This window comes from Cygnus olor, chromosome 26 (genome assembly GCF_009769625.2).
Source record: "Cygnus olor isolate bCygOlo1 chromosome 26, bCygOlo1.pri.v2, whole genome shotgun sequence".
Taxonomy (NCBI): Eukaryota; Metazoa; Chordata; class Aves; order Anseriformes; family Anatidae; genus Cygnus; species Cygnus olor.
In genome coordinates this window covers 4,469,054-4,493,981 of record NC_049194.1, presented here as the reverse complement: position 1 = coordinate 4,493,981, position 24,928 = coordinate 4,469,054, and the positions used below count along the sequence as shown (strand labels likewise).

General features: G+C 67.8%; 4 protein-coding genes across 7 annotated transcripts; 2 read left to right on the top strand and 2 right to left on the bottom strand.

Moving 5' to 3' along the window:
* Positions 1-304: 304 nt before the first annotated feature.
* Positions 305-6,860, top strand: HMG20B (high mobility group 20B). 2 transcript variants are annotated; one of them, XM_040537300.1, is made up of 10 exons: positions 305-420; positions 1,394-1,461; positions 3,286-3,391; positions 3,583-3,786; positions 4,121-4,241; positions 4,358-4,410; positions 4,626-4,701; positions 4,802-5,017; positions 5,425-5,557; positions 5,685-6,860. In XM_040537300.1, exons 2-10 carry the CDS (start codon positions 1,424-1,426, stop codon positions 5,695-5,697), a joined length of 960 nt encoding a protein of 319 aa, XP_040393234.1. In that variant the 5' UTR covers positions 305-420; positions 1,394-1,423; the 3' UTR covers positions 5,698-6,860. The 2 variants fall into 2 exon arrangements, with proteins under 2 accessions (XP_040393234.1, XP_040393235.1); XM_040537301.1 differs by having other exon boundaries at positions 420-462.
* A 200-nt stretch (positions 6,861-7,060) lies between these two features.
* On the top strand, positions 7,061-9,268 carry GIPC3 (GIPC PDZ domain containing family member 3; the record flags this gene model as incomplete). The annotated part of the gene is given in 8 exon segments (XM_040538019.1): positions 7,061-7,286; positions 7,289-7,437; positions 7,534-7,584; positions 7,586-7,720; positions 7,948-8,128; positions 8,731-8,846; positions 8,956-9,037; positions 9,117-9,268. Coding segments are annotated over 8 exon segments (1,092 nt in total), but the record flags the coding sequence as incomplete, so codon positions are not given.
* A 359-nt stretch (positions 9,269-9,627) lies between these two features.
* Positions 9,628-16,666, bottom strand: TBXA2R (thromboxane A2 receptor). 3 transcript variants are annotated; one of them, XM_040537848.1, is made up of 4 exons: positions 16,416-16,666; positions 14,347-14,443; positions 10,758-11,677; positions 9,628-10,149 (listed from the first exon to the last, which is right to left on the bottom strand). In XM_040537848.1, the coding sequence occupies exons 3-4, from the start codon at positions 11,580-11,582 to the stop codon at positions 9,880-9,882; spliced, it is 1,095 nt and encodes a 364-aa protein (XP_040393782.1). In that variant the 5' UTR covers positions 11,583-11,677; positions 14,347-14,443; positions 16,416-16,666; the 3' UTR covers positions 9,628-9,879. The 3 variants fall into 3 exon arrangements, with proteins under 3 accessions (XP_040393782.1, XP_040393783.1, XP_040393784.1); XM_040537849.1 differs by lacking the exon at positions 14,347-14,443 and having other exon boundaries at positions 16,416-16,622; XM_040537850.1 differs by lacking the exons at positions 14,347-14,443; positions 16,416-16,666 and adding an exon at positions 13,046-13,193.
* Positions 16,667-19,310: 2,644 nt separating this feature from the next.
* CACTIN (cactin, spliceosome C complex subunit) lies at positions 19,311-24,857 on the bottom strand. The gene is given in 11 exon segments (XM_040537291.1): positions 19,311-19,987; positions 20,390-20,456; positions 20,458-20,659; positions 20,809-20,931; positions 21,262-21,454; positions 21,705-21,822; positions 21,967-22,129; positions 22,213-22,358; positions 22,805-22,900; positions 23,448-23,934; positions 24,685-24,857. Coding segments are annotated over 11 exon segments (2,232 nt in total). The 5' UTR covers positions 24,831-24,857; the 3' UTR covers positions 19,311-19,496.
* Positions 24,858-24,928: the final 71 nt, after the last annotated feature.

Sequence of the window (24,928 nt, the reverse complement as noted above, 5' to 3'; positions counted from 1 at the left end):
CGTTCTGGGGTCGCGGGCCCCCCCGCGCTGCTTGGCCTGGTCGGCGCTCGGGGGGCACCCGAGGGGGGCCGCATGCCGTGGGTCCCCCCTCGACTTCTGCCGTTGCCCCTTTAAGGCGCTGCCCTCCCCTCAACGCTTCCCCGTCCGCACGCCGGTTCCTGATTGGCTGGGCGGCCGGCCGCGCGCGCCGAACCCAGCGTACGCGAGCGCGCAGCGACGGCCCCCGCCTCGCCCCGCCCCTTCCCCGCCTCCTCCCCGTGACGTACACCGGTTGCAGCCAATCGGCGCGGGGCCGCTCGGCCACGGTCCCGGCGCGCGGAGCCAATCGGCGGAGCGGAAGCGGGGGCTCATTTGCATAATAATAGAGGGGCGTGGCCGGGCGAGGAAGGGAGGCCGAGGGGCCCGGCGGCGCCAGGGAAGGTGGGGGCGGGGGGGGCCCAAGATGGCGGGGGGGGGCCAGGGGTAACGAGGGGCGGGGGGGGGCCGGGGAGGGGCGGCCTGGAGGTGCTTGGGGGGGGGCTGGGTGTAGGGAGGGGGCTGGGGGGGTGTGTGTGGGGGTCCGGGGGTGCTGGAGGGGGGGCCTGGGGGGGGTCTGGGGAGGAGCTGGAGGTGCTGGGGGGGGGGCCTGGAAGGGGCCTGGGGGTGTTGGTGGGGTGTCTGGAGGTGCTGGGGGGGCTGGGTGTAGGGAGGGGGGCTGGGGAGGTCCTGGAGGTGCTTGGGGGGGGGGGCTGGAAGGGGCCTGGGGGGTGCTCGGGGGGGCTGGAGGGGGTCTAGGGGTGCTGGGGGGGGCTGGGGGTGTAGGGAGGGGTCCTGGGGGGGGCTGGGAGTGCTGGGGGGGGGTCATGAAGGGGCTTGGAGGTGCTTTGGGGGGGGGCTGGGGAGGCCCTGGGGGTGCTTGGGGGGGGATCTGTAAGGGGCCTGGGGGTTTTGGGGGGGGATCTGGAAGGGGCTTGGGGGTGTTGGGGGGGGGGCTGGGAGTGCTGAGGGGGGGGGTCATGAAGGGGCCTGGGGGTGCTGGGGGGGGCGCTGGAGGGCGTCTAGGGGTGCTGAAGGGGGCTGGAGGTGCTGGGGGGGGTGGGTGGGGGTGTAGGAAGGGGTGCTGGGGGGGGGTCTGGAGGTGCTGGGGGGGGTCTAGGGGTACTGGGGGGGTGCTGGGTTGCTGGGGGGATCTGGGGGGGTCTAGGGGTGCTGGGAGGGGCTGGAGGTGCTGGGGGGGGGCTGGAGGTGCTGGGGAGGGTCTGGGGGTGTAGGAAGGGGGGGTCTGGGGGTGCTGGGGGGGTTGAGGAGGGACAGCCATGGGGGCCTGGAGGGAAGGAGTTGAGCAAGGGGGGGCTTGGCCCGTGGCTTCGGTGGTCCCCAGGGCCCCGGTGACACCCCCGGTTTTGTCCCTCAGGGTCCTGCTCTGAGCTGCCCCCGGCTGCCCATGGCCCACAGCGCGAAGCAGGCGCCCGCTGGGATGCTGTAAGTGCCCCCCCAGCCCGGCACCTGGCCCCGGGGGGTGACAAGCCCCCCAGAGAGGGGAGTCACCGGTTGGGGGGGGGCTGACAAGCGTCGCCGTGCCCGCCTCGGGGACCTTTCCTGTAGGAACTGGTGCAAAAACCATAAAACGTGCCGTGAGATTAGGATCATCTCAGCCTTAGCTCGTTCAGGACAAACCATGCCCACCCCCCGGGGGACGATGCCCACCCCCAGGGACGTTCCAGCTGCTGCCACCGCTGGGTCCCGGGGCGCCGGGTCCCGGAGCCGCTGCAAGGCCGGGCAGGCGGCGCGGGGAGGTGGTGGATGCCCAAGGGAGCCGAGATAAGGGGAGGAATCGTGCCGGGAATAGCTTTACTTTTTAAAGCATCCTCAGGCACGAAAGGAATCCGTGGCGCTGCGTGGGGGAGGCAGAGCTCGCCGTCTGGGGGGGCGTCAGCACATTCCCAGCCGCGGTGCGGGACGTTACCGGGCTGGTGTGGCCGGGAGTGTTTTGTTAGGGCTGATAAAGAAGGGCTGAGGCCCGCTGGAGCCGCAGCAGGTTTTTTTTTTTTTTTTTTTTTTTTTCCGGGAGGCTGAAGATGTTCTCACACCTTCCCGTAGCTTCAGTGCAAGCGGCTAGGTCCCGGGGAGGATCAGCCTTAGAGGCGGTGTCCCCAGGGCTCGCAGAAAGGGGACAGAAATTAATTGCCAGGTGAACTGTGGCTCGTGCAGGGCTCTCGTACGGAGATCTGGGTTCACACCGAGCGTGTGACGTGACCGAGGGACGCGACAAACTAGGGAGCGAGTCCGGATCTGCCTGGCTTCTAGTGCACAGCCGAGTTCTCGTTCCCTTGGCGGGCTTGTGCCTAGCCCCTCGCTATTAAACGTGTCTTGTGACTCGGATGAAAGTACAGCCCGGCCGTGCTGGCCACGCCGCTCGCGCCCTTTGTGTCTCCCCGTGTCCGGCAGGCCCGGCCGCGCTCTGGTGTGGTCGGGTGCGTGATCGGCTGGGCTGCCGCCGGCAGCAATCGCTGTGATCGGGCCATCAAAGTCGGAGGATCAAAGGGTGCGAGCGGGCCGGGGGCTCCGCCGTGGGAAGGAGCCGGCTGAAGAGGGAGCCGGGGCCAGCTGGTGCCGTGGGGGCCCCAGGGAGAGGCCGCGGTGCTGCTGGGGGGGTTCCTACCCCGGCTTGGTCCGTGCTGGGGCTGCTGAGGGCGTCTGCTGGCCCGTAAAGATGTGGCATCGGGCTGGAAAGCGGCCTCGGGGCTCCCGGCCTCTCGTTAGAACTGCTGGGTGCATCCGGAGGTGGCTCCGTGAGCCTGGTGCCAGCCACCGAAGGAGCGGTTTTGGCCCTGGCTCGTCCCGCCGGCGCCCTGCCCTCCTCGTCCGGTACCCCGGGGGGGTGCTGCCACCAGGATCTGTCCGCACGGCGGCTCCTCCCTCGCCCAGGAGGATCAGCCGGTGCGTGTCACTCAGGACAACTCGCCACGCTGTCTCAGTGGCACGTGGGGATGTCCCCGAGCGTTTTCATGGTAGCCTTCGCTGCTCGCTGCCACCCGGAGCGGTGCTGGCAGCTCCCAGCCCCGCTCAAAACGCCGCCGAGGGGCCTTGGGTGGCCGTCGGACCTTGGAGCAACTTTTGTGTGCCCGGGGTCGCGTCCTGTCCACCCGGTGCTGGGCTCTGCTGAGCCCTGGGGCCGCGATCGGGTTTGGGCACTCGGCCTGGGTGGGAGCCAGGGGTCTGGCAGGCCCCGGCGGTGCTGCAGGGGGTGCCGTGATGGATCCAGCAGGCCCCCAGCCCTCTCTGACGGGCGCTCTCTGTCCGCAGGCACGCCGCGGGCAAGGCTCAGCATGGGAACTTCCTGGTGGCCATCAAGCAGGAGAAGGGGGAGGTGGCGCGGGCCAGCAGCGAGAAGCCGCACGGCGAGGAGGAGGTGAGCCCCGCTGCCCGCGTCCTTCCCCGCTCCGTCCCCGGGGCTTGGGGCTGTTCCCCAGCTCGCCGAGTCGTGCTGCGGGACCCGTGGCGTGACCGTGGTCAGGGAAGGGCTGAGACCTTGCCCCGAGGGGTGCGGGTCCTGCACCGTCATCGACGCCAGCTTGTCCCTTTCCATACTCGGGGCACCAGCCGGTGAAGAAGAGGGGCTGGCCGAAGGGCAAGAAGAGGAAGAAGATCCTTCCCAATGGCCCCAAGGCCCCCGTGACGGGCTACGTTCGTTTTCTGAACGAGCGCCGCGAGCAGATCCGCACGCAGCACCCTGACCTGCCCTTCCCGGAGATCACCAAGATGCTGGGAGCGGAGTGGAGCAAGCTGCAGCTGTCGGAGAAGCAGGTACCGGGGGGGGGGCTCGTCTTCTGGGGCTGGCAGCTCCCCCCCAGTCCTGGCGGAGCCTCTCTGGAGGCTCCTGCACCTGACCCCCCTCTGCTCGCTGCCTGGCGCAGGCTGGGAACGGCCCCATCGCATCTCGGTGCGCTCGGAAGCCAAAATCTTTGCGCACTCGAGGTCTGGGCACGGAAAGCGCCACAAAGGGGTTACCGGGGAGCCTGGCTCGGTGCTGCTGGGCTGGTGAGCGGGAGCCGGGCCTTGGGGGGTGGGAAGGGGTCAGCAGCACCACGGGGAGCCCACTGCTGGGGCCGGGCCAGGCTGAGGACGTCTGTGACCCTAGCGGTACCTGGATGAAGCGGAGCGGGAGAAGCAGCAGTACATGAAGGAGCTGCGGGAATACCAGCAGTCGGAGGCCTACAAGATGTGCACGGAGAAGATCCAGGAGAAAAAGATCAAGAAAGGTGGGCTGTGGGACCAGGGGCAGCTGCCCTTTGCTCGGGATCCGGCCAAGTGCTGCCGGGGCCTCTGGGGGATGCCGGGGCGGCTCATGGAGGGTAACCCCCTTCCTCCTTCCCAGAGGATGCCGGCTCCGTGGCGGTGAACACCCTGCTGAACGGGCACCCGCACAAGGTAAGGTGCTGGCGGCTCCACGGCCGTGTGGGGAAACTGGGGCACGTGGCACTGCTGGGTTTGGCCCCTTCGGGCTGAGGGAGGTGTGGGACGGGCTTCTGGAGTGCCCGCTGAAGCAGTGCCTGGAGCTGCAGGAGGCAGCACGTAGCTGTCCCCTCCGCCGCGGGCACGGCGTCCCCTCCGCCCTGCCCGATCCATCCCCTCCTGTCCTCCAGGCTGGGGAGTGCAGCGACACCTTCTCCACCTTCGACGTGCCCATCTTCACCGAAGAGTTCTTGGACCAAAACAAAGGTGAGGGGCTGAGGAAGGGGCCGAGTTTGGGCTGAGGGGAAAGGGTCACCGTATCGCCCCCCCCCCCCAGGACCCCTTTGACCCACGTTGTCCCCGGCAGCCCGGGAGGCCGAGCTGCGGCGCCTGCGGAAGATGAACACGGAGTTTGAGGAGCAGAACGCCATCCTGCAGAAGCACACGGAGAGCATGAACTGTGCCAAGGAGAAGCTGGAGCAGGAGCTGGCGCAGGAGGAGAGGCAGACCCTGGCCTTGCAGCAGCAGCTCCAGTCCGTGCGGCAGGCCCTCACCACCAGCTTCGCCTCCCTCCCCATCCCTGGTGAGCTCGGGGCAGCCCCGGGGACCGGCCTTGCTGTCCTGGGACATGGTGGCCACGTGGAGGGGCCTGAAGCCAGCAGGGGCTGTAGCAGGGATGTCAGTGGGGCGGGGATAACTGCTCGTCTGCTGGGGGGGGAGGATCACAGAGCGCTTGGGGGCTCTCCAGAGAGTCCAGACGTGCCAGCCAGCTCCTCTATAGCAGGATAGGACAAACTGGGAACTGTCCTTGTCTCCAGATGCAGTCACAGCTTCCTCCGGGGAGGTGTTAGGAACAGGAACAATCCTTTTTGTTCCTGGCTTTGTATCGGTGTGAGCTCACTGCTGCAGGAGACGGGACCTCGTTCAGGGTCTCATCCCCAGCACGATGCACGGGGCTGGGTGGGGCCTTACCGGGCTGCTGCCCCGTAGGCACCGGGGAAACCCCGACGCTGAGCACTCTGGACTTCTACATGGCCAAGCTGCACAGCGCCATCGAGAGCAACCCGCTGCAGCACGAGAAGCTGGTGGTTCGCATCAAGGAGATCCTGTCCCGGATAGCCAGGTGAGCGGGGCAGGGCTGGCCGGCGCCCGGCGGGGGTGCAGGGGTGGCTCGGGGCCGTCTCCGCACGGTTTGTGGGGAAGAGAAGTCAAAACCCCTGTCATTTGGCCTCGTTTTCCACCCCCTGCAGCGAACACTTGTGAAGAGGACCAGTCCCTGCCGGAGCCCGGGGCCGGCCGGACCACGGCCCTGTCCCTTGGAGCTCACACAAGGGACAGTCCCTGCTGGTGGTCCGGCTGCTTCCCCCTCCACTTCAGCAGGGAGCGACCCCGGCCCCGCGGCCGTGACATCTCCGAGGACCTTGAGCTTCTGGGGACCAAGCGGTGCCGTGGCTGAGGCCCCAGCATGAGCACCCCCTGCTCTCCCGTGCGCTCCCAGGCTCCCGCGGCATCGCCTCTGGGCATCGCCTGTGGCCCCGGCTCGCTGAGCCCCGGGGGACTCCCCTGAGCGTGGCCTGTGCCAGATGCGGCACCGCAGCCTGCGGGTGGAGGGTCTGGAGGAAAGCAGCCTCTTCCACGGCGACCTAGGGGCTGCGGGGCAGCTGTGACAAGCCCGTAAGGCAGAAGGGCTGACGACCAGCCCCTCCTCGATGGCCTCGCCTCTCCACGATGGGGACAGGACCTCCTTCGAGCTGCCCCTCTGCATGTTTGGCTCGGCTCGAGGCTCCTGTCCCCTACTTGGTGAGCGTGGCCAGGAGCGGCAGCCGTGCACCCTGGGGACCATGGGGAGCCCCTGGGGCTCAGTGCCACATCCCAGCCCCTAAATCAGCCCAGGGACCCTCAGTCTGCAATGGGGGAGGCGACAGGATTCCTTCTGCTGTCTCTTGTTTTATTTAATCTTCCCTTTTCCCCTCGCTGCTGCCCCTCGGGTGCCTTCAGCCCATCAGCCCCATGCACCCTGCCTGCCCCTTCTGCTTCCCCTGTGCCTTTGGGCCAGGCAGGGCAGCCCCTTCCCCGCACGCTGGCAAAGGCGAAACTTCTGTGCTGAGGGGGAGCGGGGCCGGAACCCTCCTAGCCCTGGGGAGCCCTCATGGGACCACCGTGACGGCAGCCGCGTCCTCTCCACGCTGTGCTGGGGTCGGACGACCCTGGGGCTGCCCGTCAGAAATCTCAGATTGTGTAATTAGAGAGCGTCTTATTTTCTTACTAGCACTACGTGGATTCGGCCCCGGGTTTAACCTGGGGCAGGGGTCCAACCACCCCTCTCTTGCCTGCAAGGTCGGTGCTCTGTAGATGAGTCTCTTGGTTGCCATCTCCTGGTGGCTGCTCGGGATGGAGATGGGAGTGAATAAACGTGGGAGAAACCACCTTGGGCTCTGTGTGTTTGTGCTTGGGGTGGGCTTCAAAGGACAGGAGCTACCTGGAACAGCTTTACCCCCGTCTTGTTGGGTCACAGCCGTGAGCTGGCCTCCAGCTGCAAGGGTGATGGCCCCGCACTCATTGTTGCTGCCCCATCCTGCACCCCAGGGGGGTGCGATGGAGCCGTGGTGCTGCTCACCGGAGCTGATCCTACACGGCGGTGCTCACCCGATCCCGGGGAGTGACCTGTGCCACCGGATCGGGTTCCTGGTCCCTGGGGATCGCCTTACGGCCCGGCCGGGAGCTGGTGCCCATCTATAATTCAGCAGCGGCAGCGGTGGGATGCAGCGGGCGGGCAGGCACGGCCGGCAGCCCCAGGAGGACGGCCCCATGGAGAACGGCGTGGGGCAGGAGCCGGGGGCCCCCGAGCCACCCCCAGCCCCGCGGCCCCCGCGCGTCCGCCCACGCCTGGTGTTTCGCACCCAGCTGGCCCACGGCAGCCCCACGGGCCGCATCGAGGGCTTCACCAACGTCAAGGAGCTCTACGGCAAAATCGCCGAGGTCTTCAGCATCTCGCCCACCGAGGTGAGGTGGCGGGGTGTGCTGGGGGGGGGCTCGGAGCGAAGGGTGGTGCTGGCACCGCTGGTGTCCCCAGCCGCGGTGACGGGGTGCTGGTGGCAGATCCTCTTTTGCACGCTCAACACGCACAAAGTGGACATGCAGAAGCTGCTGGGGGGGGCAGATCGGCCTGGAGGATTTCATCTTCGCCCACGTCCGGGGGGAGACGAAGGAGGTGGAGGTGACCAAGACTGAGGACGCGCTGGGACTCACCATCACGGACAACGGGGCTGGCTACGCTTTCATCAAGGTGAGAAAGTGTGTGTGTGAGTGTGTGGGGGGCTGGGCAGGGGTCTCTGCGTCTACCCTGGCCCCAGGGGTCCCCCTCTGCATGGTGCATTTTGGGGGGCTCCCTGGCTGACTCCATTGCTAAAGGAAATCGGTGCAAGGAGGTGTGGGATGGGGGCTATGTCTGTCTGTCCGTCCTCCCGATGCCCCCCCCCCCCCCCCCTTGGTGTCACCGTGTACCCCCCCCAGCGGATCAAGGAGGGGAGCATCATCAACCGCATCCAGGCGGTGTGTGTGGGCGACAGCATCGAGGCCATCAACGACCACACCATCGTGGGCTGCCGGCACTACGAGGTGGCCCGCATGCTGCGGGAACTGCCCCGCGCTCAGCCCTTCACCCTGCGCCTGGTGCAGCCCAAAAAGGCCTTTGGTGAGCGGGGACGGGGGCTGCTCTGACTGGGGACCCCCGGGAAGGGGCGTCAAGACCCCCTCCTGCAATGTGCATGGGCCGTGCGCTGACCCCACGGTCCCGTGGGAGTGCACACGCCTGCAGTTGTGTCGTAGCACCCTGAGCAGGGTGCTGGGCTCCTGCAGCCTCCCTCAGGATCCACCCCACTGCTGGGTACCCATGCATGTACCCCTGCATGCACCCCGCACCCTTGCAGCCCCCCCAGGGCTGCGGGCACCCCTGTGAACACCCCACCTCAGGGCGCATCCCCACATCTGCCTGTGCACCCCAAGCTGCCCCCTGTGCCCACCCTTAGTCCTCTGCATGAGCACACCGTACATGTGTGCATCCCTGACCTGCACCCATGGGTGTCCTCGGCCACACACGGATTACCCCATGGGGCCCTCCTTGCGTGTCCCCTGGGGTGTTTGGATAGCCTTGGCTGGCCACCCTTGGGTGTTCTTGGTCACCCTTGGCTGTCCGTCACCGATGTTCTTGGTTATCCTTGGCTGCCCCTCCTTGGTCATCCTCGGACATCCACCCCGGGCTCCCTGCCTGCCTCTCGCCCCCACCCCGGGGTGCAGACATGATCGGGCAGAGGACGCGGAGCAGCAGCAAGTGCCCCGCTGAGGGCAGAGTGGCCAGCGGGAAGGAGACGCTGCGGCTGCGGGCGCAGGGCCCGGCCACGCTGCAGGAGGGGGTAAGGCACCCCCGGACCCATGGGCAGGCACTGTGCTGGGCTGGGGGGGGGGGATGTACCCCCCTCCTTGGGTGCCCCCTGCACTGGGTGCCCCCCCTCCCACCCGCAGCCCAGCGCCACAGAGGAAGAAGCCGCCCGCCGCGTGGACGACCTGCTGGAGAGCTACATGGGCATCCACGACAGCGAGCTGGGTGAGCCCCCTGTGCCCTCCTCCCCCCCCCCCCCCCGTTTGCCCCCCCACCGCTGCTCACCCCTCCCTTCTCCCCGCAGCCGCCACCATGGTAGAGATGGCGAAGCAGAGCCCCGGCACCGCCGCGCTCGCCCGCGGCCTCGACTCGGTGCTGGGCGAGTTCGCCTTCCCCCCGGAGTTCGTGGCCGAGGTGTGGGCGGCTGTCTGCAGCACCGGGGGGGTGCGGGAGTAGCCGGGGGGGGGGGGGGCAGTGGTGTCCCCCACCCAGGTCCCCACTCTATGTCCCCTCTGCGCCACCACCCTGTGTGAGGCTGGCGGTGGCACTGGGGGTGTGTGTGTGTGTGGGGGGGGGGAGTCCCCATCCTGCAACCGTGTGAACACTGCTGTGCACCCGCCCCAGGCTGGGGGTGGGGGGTGGGGGGGTGCAGAGCTTACCCCCATGGGTATGCGCCCCTGTCTATGGGTGCCAGCCCCCCCCCCCCCCAACAGGACCCCCCACACCCCTTGCAAGCACCCACAGCACAGCCTGGAGGAGCAGGGCTGGGGGCACCCATGCCCCCCCCCCCCCCCATCCCAGTGGGCACGGAGAGCTGCACAAGCTGCGCTTTATTGGGGAGGGGTCACCCGGGGGGGTGTGTGTGTGTGTGTGGGGGGGGGGGGGCACCCCCATGCCTCCCACCCCCCCAAACCCCACCGGGCACCCCATCCCCCGGCCTCAGGGCAGGGAGGGCGGACGCGTGGTGACCGCTAATTAATAAACCACTGCACCGCTGGTTGTGTGCGCCCACATCCCATGGCCGGGGGGAGGGGGGGGGGTCCAGCTCGTCCCCGCCCCCCCCCCCACTACTGCAGCCGGGCCTCCTGAGCGAGCTTGCGGCGCAGCGAGGGGTTGAGGACGGGGTAGAGGGAGAGCAGGGAGGGCCGGGTGCGCAGCCCTGGGTGCACGCGCTGCAGCACGGCGCGGCGGAACAGGATGTAGACCCAGGGGTCCAGGATCTGGTTCCAGGTGACCATGCGGATGTAGATGAGCAGCAGCTTCTGCGTCTCCGTGGGCAGTGTCCGGGCGCGCTCCCCGGCCGGCAGTTGCTGCAGGACGGTCTGGATGATGAAGATCTGGGGGGAGAGGGGAGGCGTGAGCTGACTGGGGGCAGGGGGGGGGGGGCGAGGGGCAGTGGGGGCTTCCCACCGGTCCCTGTCAGGGTTTGGGGCCGAACCTGGGGGTCCCACGTTGGGCACCCGCGGCCTTGGGCACCCATGGCCTTGGGCACCCGGTCGGCCTGGAAGGACGAGGATGGGAGGGCTGTGGGATTTCACCGAGGCTGAGGTCCCCAGGTGGAGAGATGGCGGGGGGAGCACATCCAGACCCAGGGCCTCTCCAGAAGGGGCGTAGGGGGAACACCAAGGGCTGGGGCCTCCTCTCGGGGCATGAGGGGAGGTCACCAAGATCATGGGGCTTCACCAGGAGGGGCTGGGAAGGGGTGCACTGAGAGCTGGGGCCTTGCTGCGGGTGATGGGGGGGGGACACCAGGACCTCACCAGGAGGGACACAAGGGGACAGCTCCCAGGGCCACACCACAGGGGACAAGGAGGGGGGCACCAATACCTGCAGCCTCACCAGGAGGGACACGGGGGCACCAGGCTGGACGTGGGGAGGACATTGAGACCTGCCCCCCCCCCCCCCGCCCCCCCCGTGAGGGCCACACCACAAGCCAGGGCCTCACCAGGAGCGGCATCCAGCAGATGGTGGCAATGATCATGATGCCCACGAGCTGCACCATCATCTCCACCTCGCTGTCCCGCCGCCGCTGCACGGACTCCCGGTCGTGGTAGACGCGGCAGAGCGTGACCACGCTGACCGTGTTGAAGATGAAGGAGAGCAGTACGGAGAAGATGCCCAGCAGGGCGAAGAGCAGGCAGAAGACGGCGTTGCCGGTGTCGGGCAGGAGGGTGAGGAAGCACCAGGAGCCGGGGTACTGCAGCGTGTAGCGGCCCAGCCCCAGCACCGGCAGCAGCCCTAGCACGCAGGAGAAGCCCCACACCATCCCCACGATGGACCACGCACGGCGCTTGGAGATGCTGGTGGAGCGGGAGAAGGGGTGGTTGATGCCGAAGAACCTCTCGCCGGCCATGGTGGCCCCCAGCAGCAGCGGGCACTGCCCGAAGAAGACCATGGAGAAGCCAAGGAAGTTGCAGAGATGGCAGCCGGGGTCCACCTCAGCCCAGTTGAACTTGATGAAGTGGTAAGGGATGATGACCGAGGCCGTCACCAGCAGCCCCATGAAGTCTGTGACCACCAGCCCACAGAGGAAGACGAGGAAGGAGGAGCGGGACCGGCTGGTGAGCTTGCGGGAGGAGCTGAGCAGGACGTAGAGGGCAAAGAGGTTGGAGCAGAGGCCGATGAGGCCGAAGGCAGTGGAGAACCATGGCGAGGCGATGGCTTTCTTCTGCGTCTCGTTGAGGCTGGTGCTGAGGTTGACCACCCCGAAGCAGGTGTCCGGCCGGGCAGCCAGGCTCACGTTGGGGAGCTCCGTGTCCCCCCACCCCATCCTGGTCCTTCTGCTGGCTTCAGGCGCCCCTCAAGCTCGGCTCCATAGCACGTCCTGCCCCCAGGTCCCAGCGCTGGCTCCGATCCCACTTGGATCTATGGGGACAAAGGGAGTTTTAGGGACAGTTCCCCCATGGCCAAGACCACTGCCACCCACCCAGAGCCTGTGCATGTGGGGCGCCCCATGGGATGCCGTGGTGGGGGTCTGGGTGCTGCCTGGCCCCAGCCCTGCAGCTGGCTGGGATTAACCATTCCCGGCTGCGAGCCATGGGGCCAGCGGCCACCAGGCCCTAATCCCCTCGTGCTCGTTGTTTGGAGAAGCGCGCCGCTGCCAGCTGCGCTCGCTGACGGCTCTGTCCTGTGCTGGGGTGGCCCAGCCAGACACCCCCCCCCCCCCCCCCCCCCCCCCCCCGAGGCTGTGGGCATAGGGTTGGGTGGCTGTGCCTGGGACAGATCCTGCCCGCGGGCAGGGGCACTGCCAGTGCTCAGCATCACCAGGGACCTTGCAAAACCCCTGCCCCTGCCTCATCCTAACATTCCTGCAGCGGGGTGGGGGAACTGAGGCACTCATGAGGCGGGGGCTCTGCACATCCTCTGGTGCTCCCAGGGCCACCGTGGTCACTTTGTCCATCCCCAGGGGTCCCCAGCCCCGCAGCACCCACGCGGGCGCTCTCCCTGATGCATCCCAGCTGTGGGCTGGGCACGGGACCAGCTCCGCATGCCGAGCCGGGATCGGGGATGTGGCCGCATCCTCCACGCCCGCCGTGGGGCTGGAGCAGGATTAGTTTAAAAGCTTCCCCCCCCCCCCCGCGCCTGTGGCCGGGTGCCCACGTGGCGCTCGCTTGACCGCAGGCGGGACGTTCGCGCCCGGAGATGCGTGGTGCACATGGCACCCATGGGGGGGTGTCACCCCACGACCCTGGTTGCCCCCCCCCACCCCCAGCACATCCACCTGCAGGTGTGGGGGATGCAGCCAGGTCTCGCATTCCCCCATCCCGTCTGTGGCAGCCGGAGCTGTTGGCCTGGGGACAGGGGATGGCGCGCTGCCCCGGCGGCCTGCTGGGCGCCGGCCTCTGTCCGGGGAGCATCTGGCAGCCGGGCAGCCCCAGCGCTGCTTTCGCCATCGCTAATTAGCGCAGCCTGTTTGCAACGGGGTGATCTGGGACAGGGTGGAGCCGCTTCCAGAGCAAGCAGAGACACAGCTGGACCTGACCCCAGCCGGAGGGACGTGGGGACTGGGCCCGTTTCTCAGGACAGGGATGTCCCCACCACCCGCCTGCCCCGTCCCCAGGCTGCCTGGTACCACCTCCCCCTGCCTGGCCACCCCTGGGGACCAGGGCACTGCAGAGGTTGCTGCAGCTGCCTCCACCGCAGCCGGCACTGCGAACGGCCCCATGGCTGTGGGGGGGTCCCGTCACCCCCTCGTGCGTGGTGCCACCGCCACCTGCCCCATCCCCGACAAACCTCAAGCTGGCCCCGACCAGCGACGGCTGCAGTGGCTGCCCCGGCACCCGCCTCCCCTGTGCATCCCAGGGAGCCCGGCTCCACGTCAGCCGCCCGGCGCCCCGACCCGCCGCCCCCTTCTTGGCCCTCGGAGGCAAGGCCCGGCTGCAGGGCCTGGAGCCGCCGCGCTGATCCCAGGGCTGGGATGGGGCCAGGGATTGCAACACGCGGCGGTGGGGCGGGCGGTGGGGCTGGGGGTGCCGAATGGCACCGGCACAGCATGGCAGCACTGCTGCCCGCTCCGCTGCCGTCCCCTGGGGAGGACGCTGGGGTGGTGGCGGTGTTGTGACCCTGTCCCCATCCCCGACCCTGTCCCCGTCCCTGTGTGGGGCTGCTGGCAAAGCCTGGCGGTGACTCACTGCCGAAGGGTGAGGACGGCCCCGGCTTTTTCCATGAGACAAGAGTGAAAACTTGCCACTGTTTGTTTGCTCCTGTCCCTGAGGGACCGCAGCAGTAGCCCCAAAGGTGTTGGTCCCCTTGGGACTGATGTCAGGCCCCGGTGGGATGGCGCCATGTCCCGCGCTCCTGGCCCTGGTGAATTCATCCTGGCCCCACGGTGCTGCTGGATGCTGTGGTAAACCACCTGCTCTGGCCCCACGCACCCTTGGCACTGCCAGTGCCCAGCAGCTCAACCCTGAGCTGTGCCTCAGTTTCCCCATCACTGCCTGCAGCACTTGGCCGTGTCCCCGCCACTGTCCCTCCCGCTACTGAGACAGCCCAGCCCTGGCAGCGGGGCCGCGGCAGGAGGAATTCAGTTGCTTGGCAGAAAAGGGGCTGGGTGGGCACCGGCCCCACCAGGCACAAAGCCAGGCTGGCGGCGTGCTGCAGTGTGTGTGGGGGCTGCAGGGCCCCCCTGGGGCGTGCGGGGTAACTTTGTCCTGAGGTCTTGTGGCCACGGGATGTGCCTGGCTGCCGAGCGGCTCTGCAGGGTACCCACAGCTCCAGCACAGCAGGATCCGAACCCACCCGAAGTGGAAGGATGCGAGTCCATCACGCATCACGCTCTGTGGCAGGCCACAACCCCAATAGTGGCAGGATCCAACCCCTGCAAAGTGGCAGGATCCGACCCCATCCTGTGGCAGCATCCACCACGGGGCGGCAGCAATGCCAGGGCCGAGCAGCCGGTGCCACCCTGCACGGGGCCAGGCAGCACTTAGAGGGAATCAAATATTAAAGAGCGCCCATTTAGCGCTAGCAGGGCTGTCACCGAGCCGAACCCCACCAGCCCCGGCTGCTCTGCAGAGCAAAGCAGAGGCACTTACGGGAAGGGATTCATGAGCGGGGCAGAGGCTCCTCACTTGCTATCTCCCCCCATCCAGGGCAGCCGTTGCGTGAGGTGGCGTGTGGGGATGGCAGCACCTGTGGAGGAGACACCCTGAGTCCGCGCCTCGGCCCCGCTTTGGGGGTGCTGGAGCCAGCAGGAGCCCCAGCGGGGAGATCCTGGGACAAAATCCCGGAGGAGAGGAGCCAGCTCCTAAATGGGCTGCTGCAGGCTGTGTTGGCAGCCCTGGTGCGGGCACTAATGGGGTTTCTGGCGCCGCGTGAGCCCATGGGCCGGCGTTTCGCCAGGGATGCGCAGCATCTTGCCCTGCCTCTGCGGCTTCCTGCCCTCGCCACTTCTGAGGGCAGTGAGGAAAAGGTGTCACCAACAGTACGGGGGGACGCAGAGGGGTCCCGCTGCTGCCTGGGTCCTGCCCCAGCTCATCGCTTCCATGGGTGCTGGGCAGGGTTGGGAACGGGAGCGGGCAGGACGGCGGGCATCCCGCGGGCACGCTAGCAGCGAGCTCCCAAAGCAGGGCCCGGCAGATGGGAGCATGTCCCCAGGCTGAAGGCACCGCAGCAGCAGGGCTCTGGGACGGGATCGTGCTGGGGGGGCAGGAGGTGAGGGCGAGGGGGAGCACTGCAGCCCCTGGGCTCTGCCCTGCTGGGTGTGGTGCTGGGAGCTGCAGGGTCCCTGCTCCGGGCGTTTGCCTTTATCCCGTGTGTGTCCCGTCCCTCTCTGCTTGCTGGACCTCTCCAGGGATGGCCCCAACTTTCCGTGCAGTGTCCCCAGCCCGATGTCCCCAGCAGGTGGTCCCACGGGACACGGTTGGGCGCAGCCGTCCCTGCCAGGGCTGGATGTGACCCCTCGGCAGCTGCCCCGGGGCTGCTGCTCTCTGGGCAGATCAGCTCAAGGACATCGGCCGAGACGGGAAATGCATTGGCCACGTCATGGGGATGGGGACCTGGCAGGGCTCCAGAGTCCCTCCCCGGACCCACAGCCATCAAAGTGACCCGCTGCCGGGGGAGCCTGGAGTGGGGACTTCCACGGGCTGTCCGGGAAGGGGATGGCCATGGGGAGCAGGGACACAATCGGCGGCAGTCCCAGCCAGGCACCTGTCCCTGTCGTGGCCCACAGCAGAGGTCCCCAGCTGGACGTCCCCAACCTGCTCAGAGTCAGGGCTGCCTGGGGCTCATCGCTGGCCCCTGGGGGCGTTGAGCACAGTCCCCATCCCATCTTGCTCCCAACCCGTCCCTGGGAGCAGGGCAGGTGGTGGCAGCTCCCCGGCCACCCTTGGGAGCACGAGCAGGGGGCCGGGTGGTGCGGGGAGCCTCTGCCACAGCATCGCAGGGGTGCCAAAGTCCCTTCTCTGTCCTGTCCCGTCCCTCAGCACCTCCGCCCAGTGACAAACTTTGCGGTGGCAGCGGAGGGTGGGTGGCAGGAGGCAGCACTGCCCGGCCCCTCGCAGCGAGCGGGGTCTTCCCAGGCGGTGCAGCGAGGGGCGCGGGGGCACCGCTCCCCCCGGAGCGCTCCAGCCCTGCTGTGTAAGGCAGCCCTTATCGGCCCGGCCAGCCCTGCCGCCCCGCGCAGCCCCTCTGTCTGTCCGCCTGCGGTCTGTCCATCCACCTCAGCCCCTTCATCATCTACCCCAACCCCCCCGGCCGTCTGTCCCAGCCTCTCCATCTGCCTGTCCTAGCTCCTCCACCCACCCATCCATCCATCCACCCACCCACCCACGCACCCACCCAGCCCAGCCCCTCGGTCCGTCTGTCCCAGCCCCCCGTCCGTCTGTCCAAGCCCTAGGGTCTGCCCATCTCCCCCAGCCCACCCCCCCCTCCACCCGCGGTCCGTCCGTCTGTCCCGGCCCCTCGGTGGGAGCCCCGCGCTCTGTCCCCCTCCCCGGCCCCTCCGCCCACCCCAGCCGTGGGCGCTCTTTGTCCGTCCCGGCCCCTCCGTGCCGCCCCCCCCGCGGCCCCTTTCCGCCCCCCCCCCCCACCGCGGGGCCGCTCCCGGGGCAGGCGGAGGGGGGGCGCCCCCGACCCGGCCCCCCCCAGCGCCCCCGGGCCCTACCTCGTGGCAATGCGCGGGGGCTGGCGGGGGGGGCGGGGGGGGGGCGCAGCCCGGCTCGGCTCAGCCCGGCTCGGTTCGGTTCGGCCCAGCCCGGCTCAGTTCATCCCCGCACGGTTCGGCCCGGTTCGGCCCAGCGCGGCTCGGCTCCGTTCAGCCCGGCTCGGCGCAGCCCGGCTCGGTTCGTCTCGGCTCTGCCCGGCTCGGCTCAGCACGGCCCCGAGGGGGAAGGGCCGGGCTCGGAGCCCCCCCCCTCCCCCCTGCCCCTGCCCCTCCCCCTGCCCCGCCCCGGCCCGCGCCCCCCCCCCGAGCCCCGAACGGGGCCGGACCCGGCCCGGCCGCCCGGCACCGCCCCCCCCGCCAGCACCCACGCGTGTCCCCGCGCCCCCCACCCCGCTCCCCCCGCCCCCGGCCCTGCCCCGGGGGCGCCCCCGCTGCGCCCCCCGCAGCATCCCCCGGTGCTGAGTCAGCGGGGCTGAGCCCGGGCCGGCCCCCACGCGTGGGGCGAGGACACGCGTGGGACACGGACACGCGTGGACGTGGCCACCGGCCTCACCTGGCCCCACCGCAAGGCTGCGGGAAGGGGCTGGCGCTGGGCACCCCGTCCCCCGCCGTCCCCCGGCTATATTTAGCGGGGCCGCGCTCCGATCCGGGTTACTCACTTGTTTACCCGAGCTGGATTCCTGCCTCTGGTGGGGGCCATCCCCGCCCTGCCGCCAGCCCAGCGGGACCCGCACCGGCACCCCCGGCCCCACTGCTGTGGGACCGCGTCCTTGAGCCCGCCGAGGGGCCACCGACGCCGCCCTCGGGGAATGGGGAGGCTGCGGGATGGATGGGGAGGAGAAGGGTGCTGGTTGGGCACCAGCGGGTGTCCCCAGCAGCGTCCCTGCGTGGCCCACATGAGCCCAGCCGGCCGGGATGTCCCCCACGTCCCGGGGGACACGGCCAGGCCGGACGCAGCATGGCTTTACACGCACGGGGGTTTGTCTGGGCGCAGCGTCCCAAAGTTGAGGCCACGTTGTGGCACAAGGGGACACGACCACCTCCGCTGTCCCCCTGTGCCCATTCATCCAGGCCACTGTGTGCCACCGGGGAGCGGAGCCCGCTCGTTGCACCCGCATCCCCGTCCTGCGCCAAAGAGAGCGACTGACATGGGAGCATCCCTCGTGCCCGCCGTGGTGTCACAGCCCGAGAACCACGAGGCGTGGAGCTGCGAGGCTCTGCTGGCTCTGGTGGCAGCGGATGCCGCTGGGGTGTGACCCCCGCAGCCCGCGCGGGGCGCAGAGGATGTGGGCAGGGGGTGCGGCGGGCGGGGAGCCTCTGGGTGCTGCAGGCACCCGCTGCCGCCGCCTCTGGGAGCGGAAAAGAGTTCGGCCCCCACAAAGCCAGCGTGGGGCTTCACCGTGGCACACGACGAGGCAGAGGCGGGCGATCAGCTCTCCTGAAATACGGCAGGGGTGGAGAAGAGCGCTGAGAACTGCCAGGGCAGCGAAAAGCCCCGGGCGTCAGCTGGACCTTGCCCCTGGAGGGGCTGCGGTGACTCCAGCATTCCCCGGGAGGGGACGTGGTGTGACAATTCGGGGGCAGCCAGAGCAGGACGGAGCTTTTCCCCCCACCCCAATGCTCACGCAGGCACCAGCCCTGTCCCGCTCCCCCCAGGCTCCCAGGTTGCTCCAGGACCAGCACAGGGGCTGTCAGGACTTGTGCCACCGCAGGGGACATCCAGTGGCAGCAGGAGACCTGAGAACTGCCCCCCCCCCATGTCCGTGTCCGTGAGGGAGAGGGCAGGGGCTCTGCCAGGCGGTTAAGCACAGAGGGCACCTAACCGCTGGTTTTGCTTCTTTTTTTTTCTACTTTTTGCTCCGAACCCATCTGTCCCGGCCTTCACACGCTTCCTGTGCTGACCTCAGGATCTCAACACCCCCCCGCCAAGCAGCCGCTCAACGGCTTTAAATAACGCACAGGAAGGAGAGGCCGCGGGGACACGTCCCGGCGCTGCCGCCGGCCGGGGGATATCCGGCAGGCTGGGGACACGCGCGGGGCCGAGGTGGTCGGGGTCTCCCCCCCCTCCCGGTACCTCTGCCTGTGGGCAGGCTGGGCTCCTGGCACGCCTGGGTGCCTGTGGGACGCTCCTGAAAATGAGTTCCCACAGGGCCGGATCCTGCCAGCAGTGCCAAGAGAAGCAGGATGGGGTGAGCTATGGGGGAAATCGCCAGCTGTGAGGCAAAACCCATGGCCAAGAAGTCCCCGCCTGGTCCCCATGAAGCCCCCAGGAGCCCCACCTCACCCCTGGGGTAGTGGGGAGGGCATCTGCCCCTTGCCCGGGGCAGTTAGCACCACTCAGGGACAGGGGGAGGGACCGTGTGCCACAGAAATCAGATTTTCCCCTGTAAGGAGATGTCCTGGTCACATCTCACACCCCGCTCCTCCTCCCCGCCGGAGGCTGACGCCTTGTGGCCACCGAACCCTTTCATCCTGCAGCCAGGGCCGAGGGAGGTGGCGGTGCTCCTAGGCTGGGGCAGCAGGATGCCAGGCAGGGGAATGCCAGAAATGGGGCCTGTGGGGGCGGCACGGGGCCGAGGGAAAGCGGCAGCAGTGGGGCCACGGGCAAAGGGCTGCGCTCGCAGAGCAAAGGGCACTGCAGCTCCAGCTGGGGAACGTCATGGCTGGACAGGTCTGGCACGGGCAAGGGGAGGGCGTGGGGCTGGAAGGGGCGATGGGAACCCACAGGGTGGACAGCATGTGGGGCTAGGGGCACAGACACCCCTCGCCCCCAACACTGCACAGCCCCAGGGGAGCTCCCAGTGCTGGCCCAGTAGGATACTGGCTGCTGGCAGCGTACAGCACAGCCACCTGGGACACAGGGGCGTGGGGCGCTCATGCAAGGGAGGCCACGGCTTAAACAACCCCTATTTATTTGTGCCAAAGTCTCAGGGTCCCTCAGGATAAAAGCAACGAGGAAAATGGTCAAGAGGCTGCGCTGGGCCAAGCATCGGGCAGGTCCATGGGACAGCGCATGTGGGACAAGGGGACAAGCCCCCTGCCCACCCTCTGTGCCAGGAGTCTGGCGGGGAGAGCAGCCCCTCATCTGCGGTAACGGTAACGCTTGAAGTGGAACCAGAGCTGGAAGATGCCGTTGGCAAACTGGCAGCGGAAGCCGTGGCGGTGGGAATACTCCCACTCCCGGTTGACGATCTTGAAGGCGATGTCCTCGTAGGGCGGCCCGGCGTGGAAGCGCAGGATGGCAAAGTCCTTGTTGTCCTGGCAGGCCTCCAGGAAGTATTCGGGCGTCGAGCGCTTGTCGATGAGGTCGGGGTAGAAGATGTTGAACTTGTAGCCCTGCACGATCTTGGGCGGGGGGTTGTCAAAGTCATAGTGGGTCTGGTTGTACTTGTTCCACTCGAAGCCCGTGTGCACCCGGTTGAAGAAGCGAGGCTTGCGGGGCCGGTACTTGTCGGCCCAGAGGTAGGCCTTGCCCGTGAGGGGCATTTCCACGCTGAACTGCGCCTCGTCCGCGCCCATGCCCTCCTTGGCCTTCCGGAAGAAGATGTCATCGGTGCTCTCGGTGGCATCGCCTGCAGGGAGGAGAGGTGAGGGCTGGCCCCGCAGCGCCAAGTGGGCCTGGGCTGCGCGCAGGGAAGGGGCAGGAGGGGCCGGGCTGGGGATGTGCTGGACACGGAGACCTGGCAGGCGCTGGGAAACTCATCCAAAATACCCTTCCCACTTGTCTGCAGCTTGAGCGGTGTGTTGGGGAGAGGGAAGGAGCTGACTCGGGCACCCACAGGGAACGCCAGCAGTCTGGGCTGCGTCCCCCTTCAGTACCCGGTGGATCCCTCTGCCGGGCCAGCTCTGGGTGCATGCTCCAGACCCAGCATTTACCCTTTTCCAAGAGGAACGTCCCCCCTCCAGCCCTGCACCCCAGGGCACGTGTGTGCCCCCCGTGCCAGGCCAGGCCACGAGGCCATCAGGGCTCCTACCTGTGACCTGGAGCTGCTGGCGCAGCAGCAGCAGCCGGTGCATGTCCTCCTCGGCCTCCAGCACGTGGGGCGTCGAAGGGCAGCTCGTTGGGGCCCAGCAGCCGGGGGCTGTACTTCCCCGCATCGTAGTCGTCCAGGCTCTGCTGGATCAGGTCCTCCTCCATCAACACGGCTTCTCCTTCTGCTTCTCCTTTGGCCTCTGCATCCTGCTCAGCCTCTGGCTCTGAGGACGGCCCCGGCTGTACCACAATGCTCTCCTCTGGGTCCAGCCTGCAGGGAAGACAACGTGGGATGGAGACGGCACCCTTGGCTCCCCGAGGTTTGTCTGTGGACAGATGGGAGCATGAGGCTGCACCTTCTGTCCTGGGTGCCCGAGGGGGAGGCTGAGGGCTGTGCTCCCCGAGGAGGGGGCTGCATACCTGTCGCTGGGGGAGACCGGCTCCCGCTTGATGATGGGGAAGAGCGGCTCGCTCTCCACGCCCTGCTCCTGCTTCAGCTTGTACAGCTTCTGCCGCAGCACGTCCTGGTGCCGCTCCCGCAGCCTGCGAGGGGGAGATGAGCCATCAGGTCACACCCTGCATGTCCATGGCTGGGACACACACCACTCCGGGCCAAAATTTGTTTTTTTTTTACAGTTCTGGGCTGAATACCTCTCCAGTCAGCTTCCCCCCTGAGGATCTCAAACTTAAACATCGCCTTTTGAGAAGGGACTGATTGTCCAGCCCTTCTTCCCACTTGGAAGAAGCAACAGCTTGGAAAAGGCATAATATCCCTACACCATGACCGTGGGTTTGGGCCTCCCCAGCTCTGCTCACAGCAGCTCTGCGCTGTCCCCTTCCACACCGTTGGCAGGGGACAGTCCCTGCTCTCACCTGGCCCGAGCCATGTAGGCCTTCAGCTGCTGCAGCAGGCTCTCCCAGTATCCGATGTCGAGGTTGGGCCCTCCTGCCCGGATCTTGCTCTCGATGCCCTGGTACAGCACCTGCAGCTGGTTGTAGGTCTTCCCCTTGAACACGGACTGCACGTCCGAGCTGACGGAGGCGTTGACGCCATCCCGCCGCTCCCCTGGACAGGCAGGCAAGGGCGACCGGTCAGTCTCTGAGCGCTCACGCACTCAGGCACTCCTGGGCTTCACCGAACAGCTGGAGCCCGGCAGGGGACAGCTGCCACATCCACAGCCTCCATCCATCACATCCTCCAGGAGCAATTCGAGAGCCTCTGCAAGCCTGAGAGCCTGCGGCAGACCCCGCGCCATTCGTTACCCACTGTTCACACTCCCCTCAACATCCATGCCAGGCTCTGGCCTCCTGCTTACCTGGGCCTCCTTTCCCAGAGGCCTCCAGTTTGCGGAGCTTGGCTATTTCATCCTCCGTGATGATGGTCATGTCCCTCCAGAAATCCACGTTCTTGCCTTGCTCCAGCTCCATGTAAACCTGCAGCAGGGGACAGGGGACATCAGGCAGCTGCTCCGTGTCACGGCCTGAACTCAGCCACAGGCAGGGCAGCAGAGCTCAGCGAGGGAGGCCTGGAGCTGCCGCCCTGCGGACAGCCTGGGTGCAGAGGCCACAGAGAGGTACCTGAATGTCCTCCACCAGATCCTCCATGTCGGAGACGGTCAGGCCATTCAGGAAGGTGTAGGGCTCGTGCATTTCCACAGCCAGATCGTCATCCTCCGCACTGATGTACTTGGCCAGGAGGTCGATGGGTTTCGCCCTTCCATCCCGAATCCGAATCTTAGACCTGGGTGAGAGGAGAGGAACAGTGAGCGGTGCCTGCCGACCTCTGCTCCCCACCAGCCTGACCCCACGAAGCTGCCCGCCCACCGCAGCTTGGCCTGCTGCAGGTGGAAGTTGTCCTCCTGCTCCTCCCAGGTTTTGAAGTGTTCCGCCTCCTTCTCCCGCTGCAGCATCTCCAGCTCCTGCTCACGCATCGCCTTCTCCCTCTCTCGCTCCAGGCGCAGCTGTTTCACCTGCTCAGGGACAGAGCGAGACATGAGTGAGGCTGCCAGCCTCCCGCAGGACGCCGCCGTAACCGCACTCACTGAGCTGCCTCAGCCCCCGCAATCATCCCGGAGAGCCAGGAGCTCTGCGCAAGGAGAGCCAGCACCAGAGCCAGCTGCCCACTGCTCCCTGCCAAAATCTTCGGAGGACAGGGGACACGGGCACGACGAAGTGCTGCGCTGCAGTGACCTGGCATTTGTCTTCATCAGCACCTCCTGAGCTGGATTCAGCCCCAAGGAGAAAACCTCAGCCCCGAACAGAAGTCAGCGCAGTGTGGCACCCATGTCTTATAGCCCATGGGCTCCCCCAGACAGATCAAGGGAACTTTCAGGATGGGCCGGGAGCGGCTGGGAGAACTGGGCTGTCCATGGGGACCTGTGGCAGACAGTGGGAGGGAGGGGGCTTCTGGGCCCACCTTCTGCAGCTCCAGACGGTTGTCCTCCTGGATCCGTTTGTTCCTCTCCTTCAGGTCCTTCTCGTCCAGGTGGCTGATCCCCTTTTTCTCCAGCGCCTGAAACAGAGTGGCCAAGAGGACCCATGAAACCAAGCAACCTCTACAGCCTCTCAAGTAGCAACCAACACCACATCCACCCATTTCTGCTGCTCTAATGGGCTATCATCCTGTCAAGGACCCTCGACTCCCTCAAATCCTACTCCTGCAGCTTCTCAGCAAAACCCAGGCTCACCCAGAAAGTCCACCCCACCTGGTGAGCAGCAACACGAGCAGGGAACGCTCCCCAGCTCTCAGCTCCCAAGGAGCCTCTCCTGTACCCTGACCCATCTCTTCATCCCACAGCCCTGACTACAAACATTGGTCTTCACAATAAAAGACGTAAAGCCCTGCAGAGCTTTTCAGGAACACCCACGTGCTGCCCTAGGTGACAGCACTGCTCTCAGGTGGCTCCTTGTAGTGTTTCAGAGGTTCCCACCTCAAGCAAAGTCCCTCCTGACACCCCACTGCTCTGGACCATCCCACGGCAGCCACAGGAACACAATCTCCTCCGAGCCAACGTGCAGAGCAGCCTCTTGTGACACAGAGGTGTGGACTGGGCGCTCACCTTGCTCCAGATGAAAGTGCCCAGCAGGTTGTTGTCCCCAAAGGGATTGTCGGTGTTGGTGTAACCCATATACTCCTCTCCCCACCCCATCTTCTCCCGCTTTTTCCTCTCCTTGGCCTCCTTCTTAGCCAGCCGTCGAGCCCGTTTCTCCTCAGGGGTCTCCAAGGCCTTCATGAGTGCAGCCTGCTTCTTTTTCTCCTCCTTCATCCTCAAGCGCTCCTGAAGGCTCAGCTGCTGCCCCGACTCCTCCCGGCCCCGGGAACGCGGTGGGGAGGGAGAGCTGCCTGAGGACACAGAGGACTTGGAGCCATCTCTTCTCCTCCGCCTCTCTCTGCTCCGGGCTCGCCTCTTGTCTCGCTCTCGCTCGGAGCTCAAGCTGGAGGAGCGACCCCGGGACCGCGAGCGGTGTTTCTTCTGGCTTTTATGGTGCTGGTCCCTGCTTTTGCTTTTGTTCTTCCATTTGTGCCTCTCATCGTCAGAGTCCGAACTGTGGGAGAGGGGGGAAGTCACATTTCAGTTGATGATTACAGGCTCTGCGTGGAGGCAGCGCTCCGAGAGGAGAGCATTGCCCCACCACAGGCACGGCACGGCCTGTCCCGAGCCACAGCAAGAACCAGCAGCAGGGCCGAGAAAGTTCAAACACGCTTTTAGCTCGGTACTCGCTCCCCGTACCACGCTCCCTCCGAGCTCCTGCGGCTGCCCCCAGCCCCAGAAGGAGCCGTGTCCTCCCCGAGGGGCTCCCGGGGCCGGGTGGGCGCCCGGCGAGGAAAGGCAGCAGCGTCCCGGCCGCTCGGAAGGCGCTGGGCCCGGCAGGCCCTGCCTCCCTTGGGGCCTCCCAGGCCCGGCTAGGCCCGGCCGAGCCCCCGAGCACGCTGGGGCCGGTGGGAGGCCGATGGGCCGGGGTCACGGCCCCGACCCCGGCCGCACCGAGCTGCCCTCCCCCCGGGCCCGGCCGCAGCGAGGCCCCGCTCCCCGCCGCCGCCACCGGGACAAGGCCCGGGGCCACCGGGCGCAGTCCCCGGCACAAGGCCCGGCCCCCCCAGCGAGGCCCGGTTCCTCCCGCAAGGCCCGGGCCTGGGCCCGGTCCCGGTCCCGGTCCCCCCAGCAAGGCCCGGTCACCGACAAGGCCCGGTCCCGCCCGCAAGGCCCAGCCGCCCCAGCGAGGCCCGGTCCTCCCCCAGCAGGGCCCGGTCCCTCCAACAAGGCCCGGCCGCCCCGGGCCCGGTTCCCCGCTCACCCCGAGCTCTGCTCCCGGCGGCGGTGCCCCCCGCTCCGGCTCCGGCTGCGGCGCCGCCGCCTCTCCCCGCTCCCGGAGCGCTCCCGGTCCCGGTCCCGGTCCCGGTCCCGGCGCCGCCGGCCGGGGCTGCGCGACCCGGAGCCCATCGGCGCCGCCGCTCCCGGCAGGGCGCAGGCGGCCGCGGGCAGTTCCGCGGCGAGGCCCCGGCGCCGGGCCCGGCCCACAGTGGGGGCGGGCCCGCGAT